At 44.4% G+C, this 23,832-nt stretch overlaps 1 protein-coding gene across 1 annotated transcript in view; it reads left to right on the top strand.

The window, feature by feature from the left end:
- LOC138503010 (zinc finger protein 84-like) overlaps window positions 1-23,330 on the top strand; it is a 42,156-nt gene extending 18,826 nt beyond the window's left edge. The window contains exon 2 of the mRNA XM_069622442.1: window positions 20,665-23,330. Within this exon, the coding sequence (XP_069478543.1) occupies window positions 21,351-22,700 (1,350 nt within the window). The 5' untranslated portion in view covers window positions 20,665-21,350 and the 3' untranslated portion in view covers window positions 22,701-23,330. The remainder of the gene's footprint in view (window positions 1-20,664) is intronic.
- The last annotated feature ends 502 nt before the right edge of the window (window positions 23,331-23,832 follow it).

A 23,832-nucleotide genomic window follows, 5' to 3' on the forward strand; every position in this document is an offset into this window, starting at 1 on the left:
CTCCCTTTTCTTTTATATGGACTTGTATACTCTCTCGCTATTGGACGGTGCATTGCAGGGTACAGCCGCTCTCCCTTTTCTTGTATAGGGGCTTGTATACTCGCTCACTATCAGATGCTAGTTTGCAGAGTTCAGCTGCTCTCATTTCTATTGTATATGTCCTTGTATACAAGAGTAAGGTAGACATTAGGCAGAACTGTGACTGTCCCACACTAAAATGGAACTGTGAATATTGGCCCATGCCTCACTAAGAGAGAACTGCGATTATTAGCCTTGCCTTGCCAGGATAGAGCTGTTAATATTGACTTGTGCCACACTAGAATAGAACTGTGAATATTAGCCTGTCCCACACTAAAATAGAACTGTGAATATTAGCCTGTGTCACATCCAGAGAGGATAGTGAATGTTGCATTGAGTCACATCTAGGGAGATCTGTGATTATTGACCTGTGCCACACTAAGACGGAACTGTGAATATTAGCCTGTGACGCATCCAGAGAGGATTGTGAATGTTGCCTTGAGTCACATCTAGAGAGGATTGTGAACCTGTGCCACTTTAGGATAGAACTGTGAATATTAGCCTGTGACGCATCCAGAGAGGATTGTGAATGTTGCCTTGAGTCACATCTAGAGAGGATTGTGAACCTGTGCCACTTTAGGATAGATCTGTAAATATTAGCCTGTGTCGCATCCAGATAGGATTGTGAATATTACCTTGAATCACACCTAGAGAGGATTGTGATTATTGACCAGTGCCACACTAAGACAGAATTGTGAATATTAGCCTGTGTCGCATCCGGAGAGGATTGTGAATATTACCTAGAGTCACACCCAGAGAGGACCCACAAAATGACTGTGCGTCTCTTCAGACAACAATTCTAACAACCAACCCTACCAAAACCTCACCCCTCTGCATACACCTATCAAACTAAACACCACCATACCTCTAAAACCACAGCAAACTGCACACACCTCACTACACTGCAACAACACCACCACACAGCCTTACACAACAGCACATGAGGGATACCGACCGGATACCACACCAAAAAGCTCAGCGAACAGTGCTAACCAAACTGAAGCTGCCAACAGCCCATCACAGCTCCCTTGCTCTTTCTACAAACTTTGTCCTATTAACGTACCCCAACCAACCCCCTTTTTTTCAGATCCACAAGAGCACCAGGGGACCACTTCAGTGGTGATAGTGCACAGTATAAATATCCTTTAACATTAACATTAGATGGTACATTGCATGGATCAGCCGTTTCTCTTTCCTTGTATGCAGACTAGTATACTCTCTCGCTATCAGATGGTAGTTTGCAGGGTTCAGCTGCGCTCCCTTTTCTTGTATAGGGACTTGTATACTCTCTTGCTATCAGATGGTAGTTTGCAGGGTTTATCTGCTTCCTTTTCTTGTATAGGGGCATGCATACTCTCTCACTATTAGATGGTAGTTTGCATTGTTTAGCTGCTCTCCCTTTTCTTGTATACAGACTTGTATACTCTCTCGCTATCAGATGGTCATTTGTAGGGTTCAGCTGCTCTCCCTTCGGGACTTGTATACTGTCTTGCTATCAGAGGGTACATTTCATGGTTCAGCCGCTCTCCCTTTTCTTGTATAGGGCTGTGTATACTCTCTCGCTATCAGATGGTAGTTTGCAGGTTTCAGCCGCCCTGCCTTTTCTTGTATAGGGACTTGTATACTCCCTCGCTATCAGATGGTAGTTTGCAGGTTTGAGCCGCTCTCCCTTTTCTTGTATCGGGACTTGTATACTCTCTCGCTATCAGATGGTAGTTTGCAGGTTTCAGCCGCTCTGCCTTTTCGTGTATAGGGTCTTGTATACTCTCTCACTATCAGATGGTAGTTTGCAGGGTTCAGCTGTGCTCCCTTTTCTTGTATGGGGGCTAGTATTTATTTATTTATTTATTTATTACATTTATATAGCGCGCAGACAGCCCAGGGGCATTGTGGCACTGTTACTTGTAAGGAAAACCTAGTTACAATGGGTACAGGTTGTGCCTTTGGTTACAGTGAGGCAGTGACCTGTGATCAGATATAGGTGGTGTCATACCACGTAATGCATCATACATGACATTCATGAGGGCTAGGCCATATGTTTGTTAGATGAACAGGGTCGTTTTCAAGGCTTTCCGAAAGGCGGCCAGTGAGGGTTCAGAGCGCAGGGAGCTAGGGAGGGTGTTCCAGTGTACGGCAGCGAGGTACGGGAAGCTGGAGCTCCCTGCTCTGGCTCTTTTTACCCTGGGTACTGAGAGCATGCTGGCATAGGGTGACCTAGTGGGTCTTGCGGAGGAGACCGGGTGGATCCTCTGGGAAAGGTACATTGGGGCGGCAAGATGGACACATTTGTGGGTGATGCTTAGCGCTTTGAATAAGATCCTTTCCTTTATGGGGAGCCAGTGGGATGCCTTTCTGGCAGCGGTGATGTGCTCTCTCTTGGCAATGCCTTGTGCAGCACGCAGGGCACTGTTCTGTATTACTTGGAGCTTCTCAAGGTTTTTGTTGGAGGTCCCTAGGAAGAGAATATTGCAGTAATCAAGCCGCGAGCCAGTTATGGCCCTGGCTATGTTAGTGCATGTTTCTTTTGACAGATAAGGTCTGATTGCGTTAAGGAGTTTTGCATGGTAAGCAGCAGAGGAGGCGATGACGTTTACTTGTCTGGTCATGGATAGGTTGGAGTCTAAGTAGACGCCTAGTGTTTTTACTGTGTCTAGTACTGGGATCCTGATTGAGTCAATAGTGAAGTGACTAAACTGTGCGTCAAGTTTCTTGATGGTGTCAGGGGAGCCTACGAGTAAGAGCTCAGTTTTGTTGGAGTTAAGGCAGAGGCCGTTGATAGCCATCCACATTTGGATTGTGTTGTAAATGTTGTTGAGGGTAGCAGAGTCCGTGTTATAGTCGCCTGTCAGAGTGAGAAGGATCTGTGTTTCGTCGGCGTAGTTGGTGTATGAGATGCCCATGGCGTCGAGGATGAGGAAGAGGGGGCGGGTAAAGATTTTGTATAGGGTAGGGGAGAGGTAGGAGCCTTGGGGCACCCCATATAGCACGATGGTGGGTGACGCAGTGGCTAGGTCAGAGAAGACCTGCATGGTCCTGCCTTGGAGGAAGGAGGTGATCCATGTGGTGGCTTCTTGAGAGAAGTTGGCTGTGGAGGAGAGGTGGTGGCAGAGGATGTCGTGGTCTACAAGATCAAAGGCTGCCGACAGATCCAGGAGAAGGAGCAGGACAGGTTTGTCTTGGTCCCTTGCGTTGTCCATTTGGTTTTTGAGGTTGAGTAGGGCAGTCTCTGTCCCGTGCCTGGGCTGAAAGCCGGATTGTCTCAGTCCAAGGAGGTTCTGTTCTTCAAGGAAGTGCTGGACCTGCAGGTAGGCTGCTTTGTCTAGAATCTTGAGGAGGAAAGGGACAGTGGTGATGGGGCGGTAGTTATTAGGGGAGGTGGGGTCAAGTGTGGGTTTCTTTATGAGGGGTCGGACCCATGCTTCCTTGAGGCATGCGGGGACTCTCCCTGTGGTGAAGGAGGCGTTGATGAAGGCTGTTAGGAAAGGCGCCAGGGTGTCTGCGCAGTCTTTGATGATGGAGGCAGGACAGGGGTCGCCTTTGCAATTGGAGGGTTTTATGTTTTTCATGATGTTGATCATGTCTTTTTCTTGGTCTGCTCGTGGGTGCCGCTCTGCACGCCTGGTTAGAACAGGTATCCAGAGCGGCACCCGCGAGCAAACTCGTAATGTTGCGGCCTTACTGCAACAGTCGTAATGAGGCCCAGTGTCTTTTGTTTTAACAATGAATGTGGATGTGAGGTGTTGGTTTTAAAGTGATTACAGTTAGGTAGAATCATATGCAGTACCCTTTGGGAACACTACATGCAGTTAAGACTGCAAATGTCATTACAATTGCACCTTTGGTACATGCCTGTACTACACAGTATTGTGGTAGCAGTGACTGAGCAGCCAGACTTATCTCAAGAGTAAAGTGAGCAGTACATGGGGTTACACAAAGGACCAACAATCACAGTGATTCAAATAACCATATTCTCAAGGTTTCTTGGTAAAAGAATATTCATTTATTTACACAATCAGTTGGAAAACATTAAACTAGCAAGAGCAGCTCAATTTCATATACTAATATACCACAAATACACAACCAATAAGTTACTGAACACGTTCCGCTCCCCTGAAGTGGCACTTCAGTTACTTTTAAAAGGGGTAGAAAGACAAGGTTAAAAGAAATCAAGGCAAAAATACTTTCATAGGCAGGGCAAAGGGTTTCAGTTCACAACAGCCAGCAATTCAATTCAATAGGCCTGAGCCAAAGTCAATGGTTCAGAGTCTTGCATATGATAGCACAGTTCTGGTAGTAAACGGTTAAGTCTTTGCCACAGATTTTAGAAGAATTTGGTTAGACGAAAAAGTTAGATGTAGGTTTAGGGAAGGACAAGCCTTCAAAGTCGGGAAAGTTTCACAAACTTTCACTGTGGCAGAAAAGATTTCCTGACCACATTTGCACAGTACCTTTACAGTGAAGAAAAGCTGTAGCTGAGACAGTTGTTTCTGGCAGTTCGAACAGATCTCGCTGTTCCTGGGTTTCGTCGTGGGGACAAGAAGGAGGACGTCAGGAGGTTCCTGCACTGCCCAGGGAAGAGGCCACAAGCTTAGCAAGACATCGGTTTAAAGTGTGAGTGCCTTAAAGTCCACGAGCTGGTTTCCTTCCCTCTGGCTATCCGGTTTTCTACAGCACTCTGGAAAAAATGTGACTAGGATGGGGACGGGGTCCAGGCGGCCTACGAGTTGGTTGTTCCCACCAAACTCAAGGGAAGAAGTTAACCTTGAAGGGCTGCTCTGTCAATGGAGTTTTAGGCAATTCGGACCTGCAGCAGGGCTTCACCGTTCGTCCAGGAGTTTTAGCAGTCCTCTTCCTTCAGCTCGTCTTCGGTTCTCTCGTTCCAGTGGTCGACTCTGCTTTCCAAGTCCAGGAGACCTGCTTTTAAACAGTTTTCCCCCATTCATTCCAGCCTGGCAGTCTCTCACACAGTAAGGTGGGTCTCCTGGCTGGACAGCCAGCCGACCAATCACGCCAGGGTGCATTCGGGTCTTCTAGGAGACTAAGCACAGGGAGTTTCGGGCACCTCCCTCACATCCTGTCCACCCCAGAGACCCTGGCGACAGAGGAGGGCTTCAGCACTGAAACCCGCCAAAGGCCAACGAACAAAGGGACCAAACCAGGTTTGGCGCGCAGAGACAAACACAAGAAGGACCTTTCCTAAATGAAATGGGGGAAAAAAGTCGACCAGAGTCTGTTTTTACTGATAGGTCTTGGGCGCCATATTGAAAAACATGCTGACCTGATTTTTAGCTACCAGTCTTCGCGGTCTGAAAAAATCATGGTAGTTTGTTAAAAACCACTGCCACCAGCCATTTCAAGTAGGAAAGGTTAACATTTGACTGTTAAATGAGTGTTTAGACTCAGGGGATGCAAGGCAACCCCTCCAGCACTCTATAGGAAGATAGTGTGTGTTGGGTCTGTACATTTAAAAAGACTAGTAAAGTCAATTTAACTTTACATGCTCTGGGAGTCAGTAGTCAGTCCCAGAGAAGGTATTTAAACCTTGGGGAGTCTGAAAGACACCCCTGTGCCACTGCACTGAAGGTGCTGTGTGACACACAAGAAAAAGATGATGCCTATGGAGTTGTTTTAAAACTCCATAACCAAAGAACACAAAAGTAAAACACACATCAAAATACATGAAAGAGTGGGAAAAGAGGCTCCCACTCTTTCCAGCTAAGAAATCAAATCCTAGAAATCCAGAAAAGTTGCTGGGGGTCTCAAAAGGTAAGAGAAATTAGCACATATTGAGAATTCTCCCTAACACTCGTCCCCCCAGACTAAGGGACAGGAGGATTGAATCCACTCCTGGATGAATCTCCTTACTCCAGTCGGTCAAACATCCTGGAGAGACCATTAGCATTTTGGTGGTGACACCCAGACCTGTGTTTAAAGGTAAAATCAAACCCTTGCAGGCTGATTGACCATCCCAGTAGTTTAGGGGTTCCCCTTTCATTTGCATCAACCATCTCAAGGGTTGGTGGTCAGTCTGAATCACAAAAGTAGATCCATACAAGTATGGTCTAAACTTTTTCAGTGACCACACAATAGCAAAACATTCTCTTTCAATGGTTGCCCACCTTGTCTCCGGTTCCTTCAGCTTCCTGCTGATGAAGCAAATGGGGTACTCCCTACCTTTCTCATCCAGCTGACTCAGAACTACACCTATACCTGTATTTGAAGCATCTGTCTTCACAATGAAGGTTTGGTTATAGTCAGGAGCTCTTATGACTGGAGCTTGACAAAGGGCTTTCTTTAGGCCTTCAAATGCTTGAGTGCACTCCTCATTCCACCTGAACCTTTTAGGGAATTTGGGAGAGGAGATCACATTCAAGGGAGAAGCTATGGTCCCATAATTCTCTATGAAGTTCCTATAGTAACCAGTGAGGACTAAGAAGGCTCTCACTTGGGTTTGAGTAGTAGGGGTGGCCCTGTTTTGTACAGCCTGTACTTTGCTAGGCAATGGCCTGATTTTCACCTCCTCCTACATCATGTCCAAGGTAGACCACTTTACTCTGGCCAATTTGACATTTACTAGCCTTTGTGGTCAGATGGGCCTGCTCAGGAGCCTGCAAAACATATCCTAAGTGGTCAACATGTTCCTACCAGGTAGGGCTGAACACTGCAATGTCATCCAAGTATGCCATGTTGAATTCCTCATCCTATTCAGAACCTGGTTAACCATCCTTTGGAATGTAGCAGGTGCATTCTTTAGTCCAAAAGCCATTACCTTAAACTGGCAGAGGCCTGCTGGCGTTGAGAATGCCGTTTTCTCCTTGGCATGGTCTGTCAGTGCTATTTGCCAATAGCCTGAATTGAGATCAAATGTACTGAGGTACTTGGCTGAACCAAGTTTGTCTACCAGTTCATCTGTTCTTGGTAAAGGGTGGGCATCAGTCTTGAGGACTGCATTAAGAGTTCTATAGTCCACACAGAATCTCAACTCCTTGTATCCTGCCTTTGGTACTAGAACAACTGGACTAGACCATGGACTGGTAGAGGGCTCTATTACCCCGAGATCAAGCATCTTGTTGACCTCCTCCTTTGTGTGGGATCTTACATGATCTGACATCCTCTAACCTCTGCTTTTAACAGGTAAACAGTCACCAGTTTGAATATCATGCTGGCCCCAGAGGGTCAAGCCTGGTGATAGTGAAAACAGGGAGACAAACTGATTTAACAGAAATGTGCACTCCTCCTGTTGTTCAGGTGTCAAATTAGAAGAGAGATTAACTCCTTCTATTTTCTCATCTAAAGGCTGGCCTCTGAGTAGGTCAGGTAGAGGTTCACTCTCATCCTCCTCTTGAGCTGAAGCTAGAAACAAAGCTTCCACTTCTACTCTGGGAGCCTCCATAGGATTGCCTAAGTCTACCAGATAGTTGACCTCTCCAAGTTGACCCACAATTTTGAAGGGCCCTATCCACTTGTCCTTTAAGGCCCTCTCCCTTGTAGGTAACATAACTAAAACTAACTGGTCTTGAGAAAACTCAACCACGTAGGCCTTCTGTTCATGCTAATGCTTCACCAGAGCCTGAACTGCTTTCAAGTTATGTGATGCTTCTGCCATCATGTGTGACATTCTCCTCCGGAGACCTATCGCATAGTCCGTGACTCTCACTGGCCTAGCAAAAGGAGCACTCTCCAACCCTTCCTTAATTAGGGCCAAGGGGCCTCTAACTGGATGGCCATAAAGAAGTTCAAAGGGACTAAATCCAACTCCCTCCTGAGGGACTTCTCTATAAGCAAATAGAAGACATGGCAGTTGAAGGTCCCACTTTCTTCTAAGGGATTCCTCTAAAGCAGCTATCATGCTCTTCATTGTATGGTTGAACCTCTCTACCAATCCATTTGTCTGAGGATGGTAGGCAGTTGAGAACTTGTAAGTTACTCCACAGTTTTTCCACATGGCCTGCATATAGTGGGACATAAAATTGGATGCCCTGTCAGAGATAACTTCCTTAGGAAAACCTACCCTGGTAAAATACCAAGTAGGCCGTTGGCCACAGCCTGAGCAGTAACAGTCCTTATAGGTATTGCTTCAGGATATCTAGTAGCATGGTCTACTACAACCAGGATTAATCTGTTTCCTGAAGATGCTAGAGAGTCTAAGGGACCAACAATGTCGATTCCTACCCTCTCAAAAGGGACTCCCGCCACTAGGAGAGGCACCAAGGGTGCCAGATTCTTGGCTCCACTCTTGCCAGAGGTTTGGCTAGTGTGATAGCTCCTACAGTACTTATCTACATCAGACCCCAATTTAGGCCAGTAGAAATATAAAGAGAGCCTTTCCTTGGTCTTCTTAAAACTTAAGTGACCAGCCAAAGGTATCTCATGGCCTAACTGTAGGAACTGGAGTCTGCTTTCTAGAGGCACTACAAGTCTTCTGTAGTCCCCTGCGATAGACTCAGTCGGTTCACTGTAGAAGAGGCCATCTTCCCAGTACAACCTATGCTTCCCTGGCTCTTGCCCATCCAGCTGGGAAGCTGCCTGTTGGCGAAGACCTTCAAGAGTAGGACACTCTCTTTGACCTCTGCTGAAGTCTGCCCTACATGATCCACCTTCTGCCAGTAAAGACAGCAGCTCATGATGGTTTGCAGGATCCAGATCTCCAACAGGAGCAAGGTCCTCTTCCAGCTGTGATTCCTCAGCAGCTGATTCCACCACACAAGGTTGTTCCACACGCTCAGCCTCAGCTGGTGGAGGAGTAACGGGTGTGACTTTGGCCAGTCCTCTCGGGGATGTCCTTGTTGGCAGTACATTAGTGCTGGCAGTTTCTTCCTGGAGGTTTTATATTTCCCCTTTTCCTCCTTCTGCTTAGAAATTGCAGTCAGTAAGTCCTGTGGACTGGGAGTTATAGTTTCCTCTATAATCTCCTCTTGAGAGCCCCTTAAGGTACTCTCCCTGGCCTTCACGGACTGCTACTATTTACTTTTGCTGGGAGGCCCGGGGGTGTTTCATACAACTCCAAGAGTTTTTAAGTCATTCCCCAACAGGACTCTCCCAGGTACCTCACTCTGCACACTTACAGGTGTCTTGGCAGTCATGTCATTGCACTGGATGATAGCTGGTAACTATGGAAGCATTTGGACAGGGCCTCCAGAAAGCTTAGTTAGGAATTTGGGTGCCTTGCAACATCCTCTTCCTTGAAAAATGATTCATCAACTACAGTCATGCTGGCCCCAGTGGCTCTGTTGGCAGGGGTCTCCTGACCATTCACAAGGACACTGTCTTGGTAATACTCTTTAGTATTGCCTGGAATGGAATTATAGACATCAAATTTCTGTTGTTCCCACAGTCCCAGGGATACTAAAGAAACACTGGCTCAGACTTAAATGGGTTCCTCAGCCAGTAGGTATAAGTTTCCACTTGCCCTTGGTACTTCATCCACTGGGGAGAAGGCTAAGGAGACCGTGTCGACCCCTGAAGGTTTACCCTTACATCTGGGATCCCCTTTCACATGGTCAGTTGACCCACACGCATATCATTTACCAAATGTATTTATAAATGGGGGTTTGTTCTGACCTCCTTCTGGTTTGTCACCAGGTGGTAAACTAGCCTGATTCAGTTTCCCTTGTGGCTTACCCATTTTATGTTTGGGGCCCTCTTTTGGAGTCAAAGTATTAGAATTCTCTTTGTTTTCTTTCTTGTGCTGCTTTCCCTCCTCCTTCCTCTCAGTTACCCCAGACACCTTGTGAGTAACCCTGTTGGGAACCCACAAGTCAGCAGCCCTTGCTAACTTGTTAGGATCAATTTCCTTAGAGTTAGCCAAGTGCTGTCTCAGCTCAGGAGAGCAGGCATCATAAATAGACTCCAACATAAACAGATTTCTCATACATTCATAAGTGTTAACTCTGTAAACCTTAACCCACTCATCTGAGTTGTTCAAACTTTCAGTCACCCAGGTAACCCAAGGGGTACCATCATGCTTTTGAGGGTTCTAATCCTCTTAAGATACTGAGGAGGGGGCCTTCCCAAATCTAGCTATCAAAGCTAGCTTCACAGTTTCATACTCCTTTCTGTTTATATCCCCAAACCCCATTACCACATCAGTTGCAACAGGGGGTAGCCTAGAAAAAAGCCAAGGAATCAACTGATTCCCTGTAATGCATTGATATTGCATGAACCCCTAGCCAGAACGCTAGTATCCAGAAACAACAGATCTACTCCCATACATGTCACTGATACCTATAAATCCAAAGGTAACCCACTACAAACGACACAGAACTCGTCATCAGCTGGTTCACCTTGCCATACTCTCAAAGGAGCATTAATAACTGCTAGATCTTTGGTCGCCCATGCCATTGAGATATCGGAGATTATACAGTTAGAAGAACTAGACCTATTAGCAGTCACTGAATCCTGGCTGCACGCCGCTGCAGGCCCAGCACTTTCATTAGCTATCCCTAATGGTTACACTACCCTAAAATCAGACAGAACTGATACACGAGGAGGAGGTATTGCACTCATTGCAAAAGACAAATTACCAATCAGACTTACACCCCACCTGGACACTAAATCTTGTGAGAACCTATCGGCCAAACTCCATCTAAATAGTACCCAAACTCTTACAATTCATCTAATATACAGGCCGCCAAACCCAATTGGAACTTTTGAAGATGACTTATCCAACATCATATCTAATAACTTAAAAAAATAATCTCAAGTCATACTATTAGGATGCTTTAACCTAGGGTATAACGACCCTAAAGATGCACATGCATCTACTGTGGGAAATATCCTCACAGAACAAGGTTTCTCCCAAAAAGTACTTGACCCTTCACACCTAAAAGGAAGAACTCTGGACTGGATAGCAGATTACACCTGTGATATGGTCAGATCACCACCTCATAACTTTCACCCTCGACACTGGTAAACCCATCGCTCTGCCTGCTTTACCAGCTCCTCCGGTTCCCACTCGCGATAAAAAAAACATCACTTGCGACAAACTACTCCCTCTCATTTTACCTACTCTCAATGCCATCCCAGAAAATTTGGGACCAGATGCCCTGGTCAAAGAATTTAACAACATTATGACCACTTCCCTAGATACAATAGCACCACTTAAACTCAGACAAAGTAAACCCAAGGCTCACCTCAACTCTTGGTACACACCTTATTTAAAAACCTTACGTACCAAAAAAAGTTCATGCCAGACACTGTGGAAATTTCATCCATCTGAAGAAAATAAAACTAATTTGAGTGCCATTTCTGCCCTCTACAAAAAAGAAATACTCTTAGCCAAACGTGAATCCTATAACACAAGAATAGCCCAAGCCAACTCTAGTACTAAGGAACTTTTTGTTATCCTCAAAGAAGTAGAAGCACCCATCCCTGTACCTGACAACTGTGTCAAGGATAAACCTTGGTGCCCGAATATCCAACAAGCATTGACAGGCAAAGTTGCAACCCTACAAATAAAAATGTACAATAAAATAGCCTCACTATCAACCAACTCGCCTAACAATACCACCTCAACCACTCCCACTATTACCGACACAGTGCCTCATTTCAAATTCTCCAAAGTTACCATTCTCGAAACAGAAAAGACAATACTCTCACTTAAACCCTCTAATTGTCATGGCGATCAATGCCATGCCCAACTTATAAAGGACGCAGCCAGAGAACTGTCACCTTTTATTACTAAACTGATCAACGCATCATTCATGACCAACTCTATCCCCTCTAATCTTAAGGAATCCTGGGTGCTCCCCCTACTAAAAAAACAAACATTAGACCCCCTAATTCCCACTAACTACGAACCTATTACCACGGTGCTATTCCTTCTGAAAATCATAGATAAGATGGCTTATCTACAAATTCAAAAACATTTGGAATCTAATCACTTGCTAGGATCTAGACAATCAGGCTTCTGGCATCAGCACGGGACAGAAACTGCGCTAATCGACCTGTAGGCCCAGATCGATGACCTCAGGGATAAATGTGACCTAGCTCTCCTCTTGCTCCTAGACTTATTGGCCACCTTTGATTTGGTCGATCATCAGGTCTTGTGCAGCCACCTGGACTCGGCAGCACATTTCTCCCCAGAAGCCATTGCTTGGATACAATCTTTTCTTAGTGATCACACCGTGAGAGTATTCTCTCCCATTGCATCAGCTGACCCTATCCCTATCACGTGTGGTGTTCCCCAGGGTTCATGTGTCTCGCCCACCTTACACAACATCTTTACCAAGCCCCTTTTTTCGATGATCTGGAACATCTGGGTATCACCTACACTAACTATGCAGATGATACGCATATCCTCCTACCGATTACTGGTGATTATGAAAAAGATTTGGCCTTGGTGAATAAGGTTCATCTCATCATCCAGGCATGGATGGCCTCCCATGGACTATGCCTGAATGATGACAAGACAGAGATCATCATCCTGGGTACACAATCATCTCTCAAAAAACTAAGTCCTAAATACTCAGCCTTTAGCGTCGACAACAATATCATTACAGTTGCTAAGGAAGTCAAAACGTTGGGGTTTTATTTAGATTCTGCCCTATCTTTTAACAAACAGGTAAATACGCTGGCCTCGACCACAGCCTATACCTGCAAATTAATCAGAGTGGGCAGAGCCTTCCTTTCTATTAACAGCTGTATTACTCCTGCTAGAGCTCTCATACTATCAAGAATCGATTATTGTACTGCTATCTACATTGGGGCAAGCAAGCAAACTACCAAGAAAATCCAACTCCTGCAAAATAACGCTCTTAGAGCTGCGCTTGGAATTGCAAGGAGAGTACATATCTCGGACACCAGAAGAGCCAACAACTGGCTGTCCACAACTGACAAAATAAAACTCAAAGTCGCCTCCCTTATTCATAAATGTGTAAACAAAGTAGCCCCTCGCTATCTTGTGGACAGAATCACCTCTAAACCTGAGACAAAACTAACCAGACTCTCCAACACTAATTGCCTACTGACCCCCAGATTCAAACTTGCCAGAGTGGGAGGTAATAGTTTCCAGGTAAAGGCTACCCAGCTATGGAACTCACTCCCTACCACCCTCAGACGAAAAACCATCAAACACAAAATTTTGCCACAACTTTATAAAGTTGCTCAAAGATTCTGATGGTTAAGCAAGATTCCGATTCCAGACCACAACCCATAGTCTTCACCTGCATTACCCTCCTATACTTTAGACTTCCTTTAGCATCCACGCTGTAAAATTTTGTAAAATTTCTTATTGTATATATGTTCTTTGTGTAATTATCCTGTAAAAATTGCTGACTGTAACAATACTTTTTGACTTATATAATAATATTGTAACTGTAACGTCTTCTTATGTACAACTAAGCTGTGAGTAAACTTATGCGATGCGCCCGATTACCCTCGGGTTTGGTGCGCAATACAAGTAATAATAAATTAATGTCTTGAATCACATGGTTATATTCAAAAGCAACCAACCAATCAAAAATATCAAGCTTAACATCATACATACCCACAATTTCTTTAGGCATACGGGCCTGTTAGGGCTGAAAGACCTAGAGGACTCTGGGAGAGAACCAGTTTAAAGAGACAACTTTTTCATTTCAAGTGCATGATTCAACTCCATTTCTCTGCATTTCAGTTCTTGATGTTTGCTTTCAGTTTGAGCTTGGATTCTTTTAAATTCTAACTCAAGTCTCATCCTTTCAAGTGAGACAAATTCAGGACTTAGGTTTGGACCTGATGGGGTCCCTGTGGTCAAAGGGTGATATCTATGAGCAGGTAGAGGGAAGACAGAGCCTACATTCTGAGACTCTTCTGCCTCATCTAACTCATCCACAATATTAGAGCTGGGATCTGACATATCATTCTCATCAATATTTTCCACATTTACTGCAGATGTGGGGGTTTCAGGCCCACTCCTCAGTCTTTGGTATTCTAACAACTTTTCTATCAATTCAATCTTCTTGCCATTTACAGTGAGATTCCTAGCTTTACACATATCTCTCAATTGATCAACTGTTTAATTGACTAGGGTCTCCTGTCTGTAGCTTTCCATATCAGTCATGATAAAACAATTGCTTCTCTAGTGTTGCTTAGCCTTGTGAGGGTTATTTGAACAAAGGTAAAAGTAGCTCTCTAAATGTAACAAGTATACTTTATCCTCACCACTGTACACCGGTGTTAGGCAGAATCACATGCAGTACCCTTTGGGAACACTACATGCAATTAAGACTACAAGTATCAGTACAATGTCACCTTTGGTACAAGCCCATACTACACACTTATGTGGTAGCAGGCTGCGCAGCCAGACTTATCTCAAGAGTTTTAGTGAGCAGCAGAACAAGTTACACAAAGGACCAACAAATACAGTGGCCCTCATTACAACACCGGCGCTAAACCATGGCGCTATTAGCACCATGGTTGGTGCCGGTGTTGTAACGAGTCCGCCATGTTGGAATGGGGAAATACCGCCCCATTCCAAGGTTGGCGGGGCGGTAATTCCCCATGCCGCCATGGCCCTTCCCCATTCCCATTTTGCCCCATAGGGCTCAATGGGACTGGGGAAGGTGCTAATTACGGCACCGTAAATTACAGTGCCGTAATTAGCTCCTAGGTCCCTTTGCGGGTTGTTTTTATAACGCCTGCTTAAAGTGCCACCTGCAAAGGGACCTCGTAATCAGGCGTTAAGGGTTTAATGGTGCCGACACCTTTTACGGTGCCGTTAACCCCTTAACGCCTGGGTTGTAATGAGGGCCAGTGATTCAAATATACACTTACTCAAGGTTTCTTGGTAAAAGAATATACATTTATTTACTCAGTCCGTTTGAAAACATTACACTAGTAAGAGCAGCTCAATATCACACACTAATACAACACAAAAATACAACCGGCAAGTAAATGAGCAAGTTTAGCTCCAATGAAGTGGGAGCAATATGGCACTTCAGATACTTAATAAAGGGGTACAAAGACAAGGTTATAAGAAGAGACAGCCCAACTACATTAATAGGCAGGGCAAAGGGTTTCAGTTAACTACAACCAGCAATTATTCTCAACAGGCCTGGGACAAAGTTAATGGTTCAGAGTCTTTGTATAGGATAGCACAGTTCTGGTTGATAACGGTTAAGTCTTTGCCACAGAGTTTAGAAGAATTTGGCTAGGTGAAAAGTTTGACGAATGATTAAGGAAGAACAAGCCTTCGAAGTTGAGAAAGTTTCCACAAACTTTTGCGATGGCCGAAAAGATTTCCGGACCGCGTTTGCACAGTACCTTGTTAGTGAAGAAGAGCTCTAGCTGAGGCAGTTGTTCCTGGCAGTTCGAATAGATCTCGCTGTTCCTGAGCTTCAGTCGTGGGGATAAGAAGGAGGACGTCGGGAGGTTCCTGCACTGCCCAGGGATGAGGCCAAATGCTTTAGCAAGACGTCGGTTTAAGGTGTGAGGGTTTTAAAGTCCACAAGCTGGTTTCCTTTCCTCTGGTTATCCGATTTGCAACAGCACTCTGATGAAAATTCGACCAGATGGGGACGGTGTCCAGGTGGTTTACGAGTAGGTTGTCCCCACCAAACCCAAGGGAAGAAGTTAACCTTGAAGGGCTTCTCTGTGAATTCGGACATGCAGCAGGGCGTCATCGGTCATCCAGGAGTTGCAGCAGTCCTCTTTCTTCAGCTCATCTTCGGTTCTTTTGTTCCAGTGGCTGACTCTGCTTTCCAAGTCCCAGAGACCTCCTTTTAAACAGTTTTCCCCTATTCATTCCAGCCTGGCTGTCACTCACACAGCAGGGTGGCTGTCCTGGCCAGACAGCCAGCTGGCCAATGACGCCAGAGTGCTTTCAGGTCTCCTAGGAGACTAAGCACAGGGAGTTTCGGGCACCCCCTCACATCCTGTCCACCTCGGACACCCTGGCACCAGAGGAGGGCTTTAGCACAGAAGCCCGCCAAAGGCCAACGTACAAAGGGACCAAACCTGGTTTGGCACGCAGAGACAAACACAAGAAGGACCTTTCCTAAAAGAAATGGTGAACAAAGTCGACCGGTGTCTGTTTTTACAGATAGGTCTTGGGCGCCAGATTGAAAAACATCGCTGACCCGATTTTAAGCTACCGTTGTTAGCAGTTGGGAAAAATCATGATAGTTTAATATAAACCACTGCCACCAGCCATTTAAAGTAGGAAAGGGTAACATTTGACTGTTACATGAGTGTTTTGACTCAGGTGAAGGTAGGCAACCCCTCCAGCACTCTATAGTAAGATAGGGTGTACTGGGTCAGTACATTTAAAGAGACTAGTAAAGTCAATTTAACTTTACATGCTCTGGGAGACAGTAGTCAGTCCCAGAGAAGGCATTTCAACCTTGGGAAGTCAGAAAGACATCCCTGTGCCACTGCACTGAAGGTGCTGTGTGACACACAGAAAAAGATGATGCCTGTGGAGTTGTCTTAAAACTCCATAACCAAAGAACAAAAAAGTAAAACACACATCAAAATACATGGAAGAGTGGGGAAAAAATGCCCTCACTCTTCCCAGGTAAAAAAAGTAAATCCTAGAAATCCAGCAAAGTTGCTGGGGGTCTCAAAAGGTAAGGGAAATTAGCACATACTGAGAACTCTCCCTAACACCACCCACCCTCTGCTCTTGGACCACCCACCCTCTGCTCTTGGAAACCCCCACCCACCTCACCCATCCTCTGCTCTTGGACCCCCCACCTACCCTACTCACCCTCTGCTCTTGGACACCCACCCATCCACCCACCCACCGTCTGCTCTTGGAAAAAAGCCACCCACCAACCCTCTGCTCTTGGACAAAATTCACCCACCCACCCTCTGCTCTTGGACCCCCACACCCACCCACCCTCTGCTCATGGACCCCCCCACCACCCATCCACCCTCTGCTCTTGGACCCGCCCACCCCCCACACACCCACCCTCTGTTCTTGGACACGCCCACACCCCCCACACACCCACCCTCTGCTTTTGGACACCCCCACATACCTGCTTTGCTTTCCCAAAGAGATTCGAACAGACCAGGGAAAGAACTTTATGAGCCTACTGATCGTAGAGATAAAATAATTATTACATATCGCCACTCTGAGAACCTCAGTTTACCACCCTCAAACAGATGGATACGTGGAGAGATTTAATAAAACCCTTAAGACAATCCTAAGGAAGTAATGGGAAGGACTGGGATCGCAGGATACCCTGGGCCCTATTCGCAGTTAGAAAAACACCTCAGACATCTACCGGATTCTCTCTGTTTGAATTTTTCGACTGTAGGAAGCCCCGAGATGTATTAGATATGCTCATAGAAACCTGCGAAGAAAGAGCAGAAGCACCAATTCCTCTGTCCCAGGCTACCAGCTGAGATCATATGACCCTAGTTAAAATCTTGGTACAAGCACATATGGAAAAAACCTAGACCCAACAAAAACAAGACTGTGATAAAAAGGTGAATCTACACTCTTTGTCCATGGGTCTGAAAGTGTTGGTCCTCTTACCCATCTCTGGTATGAGATGATAGGTTATTTATAACATGCTTAATACCCAGAGGTTTCTAAGCGCGGACCCAGGGATGGAACCTGTGTTGCTCCGTGTCATTTTACTTCCAAGGCGAGCATGTTGCCCCTAAGCTATTCTCCCAAGACATAAAGCTATTCTAAGCTATCCTCCTGAGAATAAACTAGTCTCAGTGGCAAGGACCCTAAGAGGTAATAGAACACACAGGTGCATGTACTAATAGAGTGGCCCAACCAGCCATAAGACCCACCTCTATTATATTAACCTGTTAAAGGAATGGAAGGAAAATCCATTGGCCTCCACATCCTCCACATTCTAGCTTGTTTGGTACCAGAAGAAGTTGATAACACAGACCCTATTCCACAGAATCTCCCAAAGGAGAAACAGATAGACTGCATGATCTTGTTAGTTCTTTCCCATATATATTTGTTAGGCAGAATCACATGCAGTACTCTTTGGGAACACTACACGTGTCAGTACAATTTCACCTGTGGCACAAGCCTGTACTAAACAGTAATGTGGTAGCAGTGGCTGAGCAGCCAGACTTATCTCAAGAGTAAAGTGATCAGTACAAGAGATGACACAAAGGACTAGCAATCACAGTGGTTCAAACAAACACTTACTCAAGGTTTCTTGGAAAAAGGATATACATGTATTTACACAGTCAGTTCGACAACATTCCACTAGCAAAAGCAGCCCAATATCACACACTAGTCTACTACGATACATAACCAATAAGTTACTGAACAAGTTCAGCTCCCCTGAAGAGGGAGCAAAATGGCACTTCAGTTACTTAAAAAGGGGTAAAAAGACATGGTTATCAGAAATAGAGCACAACAAATACTTTCATAGGCAGGGCAAAGGGGTTCAGTTCACTATAACCAGAAATTCAATACAATAGGCCTGGGCCAAAGTCAATGGTTCAGAGTCTTATATAGGTTAGCACAGTTCTGGTAGAAAACGTTTAAGTCTTTGCCAAGAATTTTAAGACTTGTTGGTCTGACGAAAAGTTAGATGTTGGTTTAGGGAAGCACAAGCCTTCAATGTTGTGAAAGTTTCACAAACTTTCACCGCGGCCAAAAGGATTTCCTGACCGCATTTGCACAGTACCTTTACAGTGAAGAAAAGCTGTAGCTGAGGCAGGTGTTCCTTGTAGTACGAGCAGATCTCACTGTTCCTGAGCTTTAAGTCGTGGGTACAAGAAGGAGGATGCCGGGAGGTACCTGCAATGCCCATGGAAGAGGCCACAAGCTTGGCAAAACATCAGTTTAAGGTGAGAGTGCTTTAAAGACCATGAACTGGTATCCTTCCCACTGGCTATCCGGTTTTCTACAGAACTCTGCAGAAAATTCGACCAGCTATGGGACGGTGTCCAGGCGGCTTACGAGTTGGTTGTTCCCACCAAACTGAAGGGAAAAAGTGAACCTTGAAGGGCTTCTCTGTCGATGGAGTTTCAGTCAATTCAGACCTGCGGCAGGGCTTCACTGGTGGACCAGGCATTGCAGCAGTCGTCTTCCTTCAGCTCGTCTTCGGTTCTTTCGTTCCAGTGGTCGACTCTGCTTTCCAAGTCCCAGAAGCCTGCTTTTAAACAGTTTTCCCCCATTCATTCCAGCCTGGCTGTCACTCACACAGCAGGGTGGATGTCCTTGCCGGGCAGCCAGCCTGCCAATCATGCCAGAGTGCATTCAGGTCTCCTAGGAGACAAAGCGCAGGGAGTTTCTGGCACCTCGCTCACATCCTGTCCACCCCAGACACTCAGGCGCCAGTGGAGGGCTTCAGCACTGAAGCCCGCCAAAGGCCAACGAACAAAGGGACCAAACCTGGTTTAGCACGCAGAGTTAGACACAAGAAGGACCTTTCCTAAAAGAAACAGCAAAAAGTCACCCGGAGTCTGGGTGCCTTAATGGAAAACTTGGTTGACCTGATTCTAAGCTACCAGTGTTTACATGGTAGTTTGTTAAAAACCACTGCCACCAGCCATTTCAAGTAGGAAAGGGTAACATTTGACTGATACATGAGTGTTTAGACTCGGGATGCTAGGCAACCCCTCCAGCACTCTATAAGAAGATAGTGTGCTCTAGGTCCGTTCATTTAAAGACTAGTAAAGTCAATTTAACTTTACATGCTCTGGGAGACAGTAGTCAGTCCCAGAGAAGGTATTTAAACCTTGGGGAGTCTGAAAGACACCCCTGTGCCACTGCACTGAAGGTGCTGTATGATACACAAGAAAACAATGATGCCTATGGAGTTGTTTTAAAACTACATAACCAAAGTACACAAGAGTAAAACACACATCAAAATACATGAAAGAGTGGGGAAAAAATGCTCACACTCTTTCCAGGTGAAACATCAAATCCTAGAAATCCAGCAAAGTTGCTGGGGGTCTCAAAAGGTAAGGGAAATTAGCACATTTTGAGAATTCTCCCTAACAGTATTTTGCAAAAAGCTTGTAGGTCACGTACCATTCTATCAGAACCCCAAAGGGAAAGGTAGTCCATCTAAAACCCTATCCACTCCCAGAATCTAGGAAAAAGATAGTAATTGAAGAAGTGGAAACTATCTAAAGAGACAACATTATAGAGCCCTCTTCTAGTCCCTGGCCCTTCCCGATCGCTTTGGTAACAAAACCCAACTACTCCTGGTGGTTTTGTATTGACTTCCGATAGGTTAACACCATTTCTCCTTTTGACGCCTACCCCATGCCATGGATCGATGATGTAATCAATAAACGGGGTAGTGCAGAGTGCCTATCTACCTTAGACTTGACAAAACCCGCCATGACTGACTAACAGGTTGGCCATTTCCTAGACTTCAGCGACCACACACTACCACATTGTGTTATTCCTGGCTGTGGGCTAGTGGTTCACACCTTTATTAATTTATGTGCCATGTGATGTGGGAATGTCTGTGCTAATCCTTTCCATGATATTAAGGGCACCTTACTCTATTCATTTAGGTCAGTGTCCATAAGACATTTCAGAAGAAGTTCAGGATTTTATACGCTGAAAAGTGCCTTTTTGCTTTTTCACATTTTCTATTTAAAACAAGAAATATGTATTTACCTCTTATGTAACACTAATCCTGTTTTTTCTTTTCTTTCAAACAGGGCAACAAAGCAGGAAGCATGGAAAACAGTGAAATGGTTTCAAAAGTTTGTGTTTATTAAAAATAGTTTCTCCTGATAGCTGGGTCTTGGAAACGTTTTCTTGCTCATGACAAGCACTACCACCCTCGAGTCTCTTCCTGTGGGAAAAATATTTCACAGACTTAAGACATTTGACAACATAAAAAGGTGTAATTATTGATTTTGGAGGAAACATTTAGTTCCTATTTCCAGTCAGTACCAATCTGCCTGTGTCTACTACACTGATGAGAGGCTAATAAGAATGGCTGCCACTTTAAAGTAGAGGCTGGGCATTTTCATGCATTGCATCACATTCAGTAAGAAAAAGGTGCTCAACACCAGCTTTGGATTTGATGCTTCAGAATCAATGATCTCCTGCTTTGGTGCTGATTTTCCAGTGGCAGCTGCTAAGGAATAAAGCCCAAAAGCACATAAACCACAAGTCTAGAAACTGCTCTGGACAGGGAAAGGCTGCAAGCACAAGCTTTCTATTTTCAGACTTGCCTGTATTGGCTGAGGATTGAGGTTCTTAATTGAAATTCATGTTTACAAAAATACACCTGACTTGTTGAGGCCACCCGAGAGGTTAAGATAATTATGTAAATATGTTGAATTGGACAAGGAGCTCCTTACACAGACATCGCTTTTGAAAAATTAACACCCTAGCAATGGAGTTACCCTTTGAATTTTCTGAATGTGAATCTACTTTTAATGAAACTGGTTATTTATGGCAACATCAGAGATTTCTCACCGAAGAAAAACAACATAAACGTTTTGAATGTTACAAGGCTTCTACAGAAACAAATAATCTATTGATAAATCAGAGAAATCAGACTGGAGAGAAACCTTATACATGTTCTGAATGTGATAAGGCTTTCAAGCGAAATGATAACCTTGGGAGACATCAGAGAAGTCACACTGGGAAGAAACCATATGCATGTTCTGAATGTGATAAGTCTTTCAGGGACAAGAGTAAACTATTGATTCATCAGAGAAATCACACTGGGGTGAAGCCATATACATGTTCTGAATGTGAAAAGTCTTTCAAGCAAAAGAGTGAACTATTGAGTCATCAGAGAATTCACACTGGGGTGAAACCATATACATGTTCTGAATGTGGTAAGGCTTTCAAGCGAAATTATCAACTTGTGCTGCATTTGATGAATCACACTGGGGTGAAACCATTTGCATGTTCTGAATGTGATAAGGCTTTCAAGCAAAAGAGTGAACTATTGAGTCATCAGAGAATTCACACTGGCGAGAACCCATATACATGTTCTGAATGTGATAAGGCTTTCAAGCAAAATTATCAACTTGTGCTGCATTTGATGAATCACGCTGGGGTGAAACCATATGCATGTTCTGAATGTGATAAGTCTTTCAAGCAAAAGAGTGAACTATTGAGTCATCAGAGAATTCACCCTGGGAAGAAACCATATACATGTTCTGAATGTGATAAGGCTTTCATGCAAAATTATCACCTTGTCCTACATTTGAGAAGTCACACTGGGGAGAAACCATATGCATGTTCTGAATGTGATAAGTCTTTCAGGGACAAGAGTAAACTATTGATTCATCAGAGAAATCACACTGGGGTGAAACCATACACATGTTCTGAATGTGATAAGGCTTTCAAGGTAAATGGTAACCTTGTGAGACATCAGAGAATTCACACCGGTGAGAAACCATATACATGTTCTGAATGTGATAAGGCTTTCAAGATAAATGGTCACCTTGTGAGACATCAGAGAAGTCACACTGGGGTGAAACCTTATGCATGTTCTGAATGTGATAAGTCTTTCACAGACAAGCGTAATCTTTTGAAACACCAGAGAATTCACACTGGGGTAAAGCCATATACATGTTCTGAATGTGATAAGTCGTTCAAGCAAAAAAGTGAACTATTGAGTCATCAGAGAGTTCATACTGGGGAGAAACCATACACATGTTCTGAATGTGATAAGGCTTTTAAGCGAAATTATCAACTTGTGCTACATTTGAGAAGTCACACGGGGTGAAACCATATGCATGTTCTGAATGTGATTAGGTTTTCAAGCAAAGGGGTCATCTCTTGAGTCATCAGAGAAATGGGGTCATCTCTTGAGTCATCAGAGAAATCACACTTCGGGGAAACCATATGCATGTTCTGAATGTGATAAGGCTTTCAAGCGAAATAATCAACTTGTGCTACATTTGAGAAATCACACTGATGAGAAACCATAAAAATGTTGAATACAATGTCCTTCAAGCAATAAGGTAAACTAGGGCTGCACCAGAGAAATCTCGCTTACATGTTCTCAATGTGATAAAGCTTACAAGCGTAATGAGAAACCTGTGATATATTAGAGAAATTACACTATGGGTTTGAAGCGAAGCCTGACCTATTCCTACATCACAAAAAGAATCACACAGGGCGAGCCATAGACATGTTCTAAATGAAGACTTTCAAGGAAATCCGTGAACTGTGGCGACATTGGAAATTCATAAAAGGTGTTCAAATCGACTACTTGGATGCCCAAAAATCCACAACTTACAAAGTCACCTGGTCCCTGTTGTTTTTGGAGAGTAAAGTTACTAAACCATATTATCAGACAGGCACTTTGTGAAGTATAATGTATGTATTGAATTAAAGGAAAGTGTCTTGTTAATTGGATTCACCAATAACACGCCATTGAAGTGATTTCTCAAAATGTGTTTGAAGCAGAGCATATTATCTCACTGTAAGATCAAACTGCCAGTTTTTACAAACATTCTTGAGTGATGAAAGACTAAAACAGAAGCAAGCCTACATGTGCATAGGTTTCACACTTCAGGTATATGCTCTGGGTAGGGCGGAATATATTACATTGTGCATTATACTATTACTATTAAATGCTTTTTAACCTGTCACTCGCAACAGGATAAGTAATGTGATCATTCAAATCGTCACACATCAAGCCACTACTCAAGGACACAGGAGGGGGCGTGGAAGACCTCTCCAACTAAAGACAGATTTCAAACATTCCCTACCCAGCAAAAATAACTAGAAACCTACATTTACAAACTAAAACAAGAACACGTAGAAAAACACCAGCTGCTGGACCAGGCGCAAGTCTACTTTAGACACACGAGGGGACAGGACCGGCACTCCTATGCATCTGGGATGACCTA

Source organism: Ambystoma mexicanum, chromosome 11 (genome assembly GCF_040938575.1).
Source record: "Ambystoma mexicanum isolate Mex_15411 chromosome 11, UKY_AmexF1_1, whole genome shotgun sequence".
Classification (NCBI taxonomy): domain Eukaryota; kingdom Metazoa; phylum Chordata; class Amphibia; order Caudata; family Ambystomatidae; genus Ambystoma; species Ambystoma mexicanum.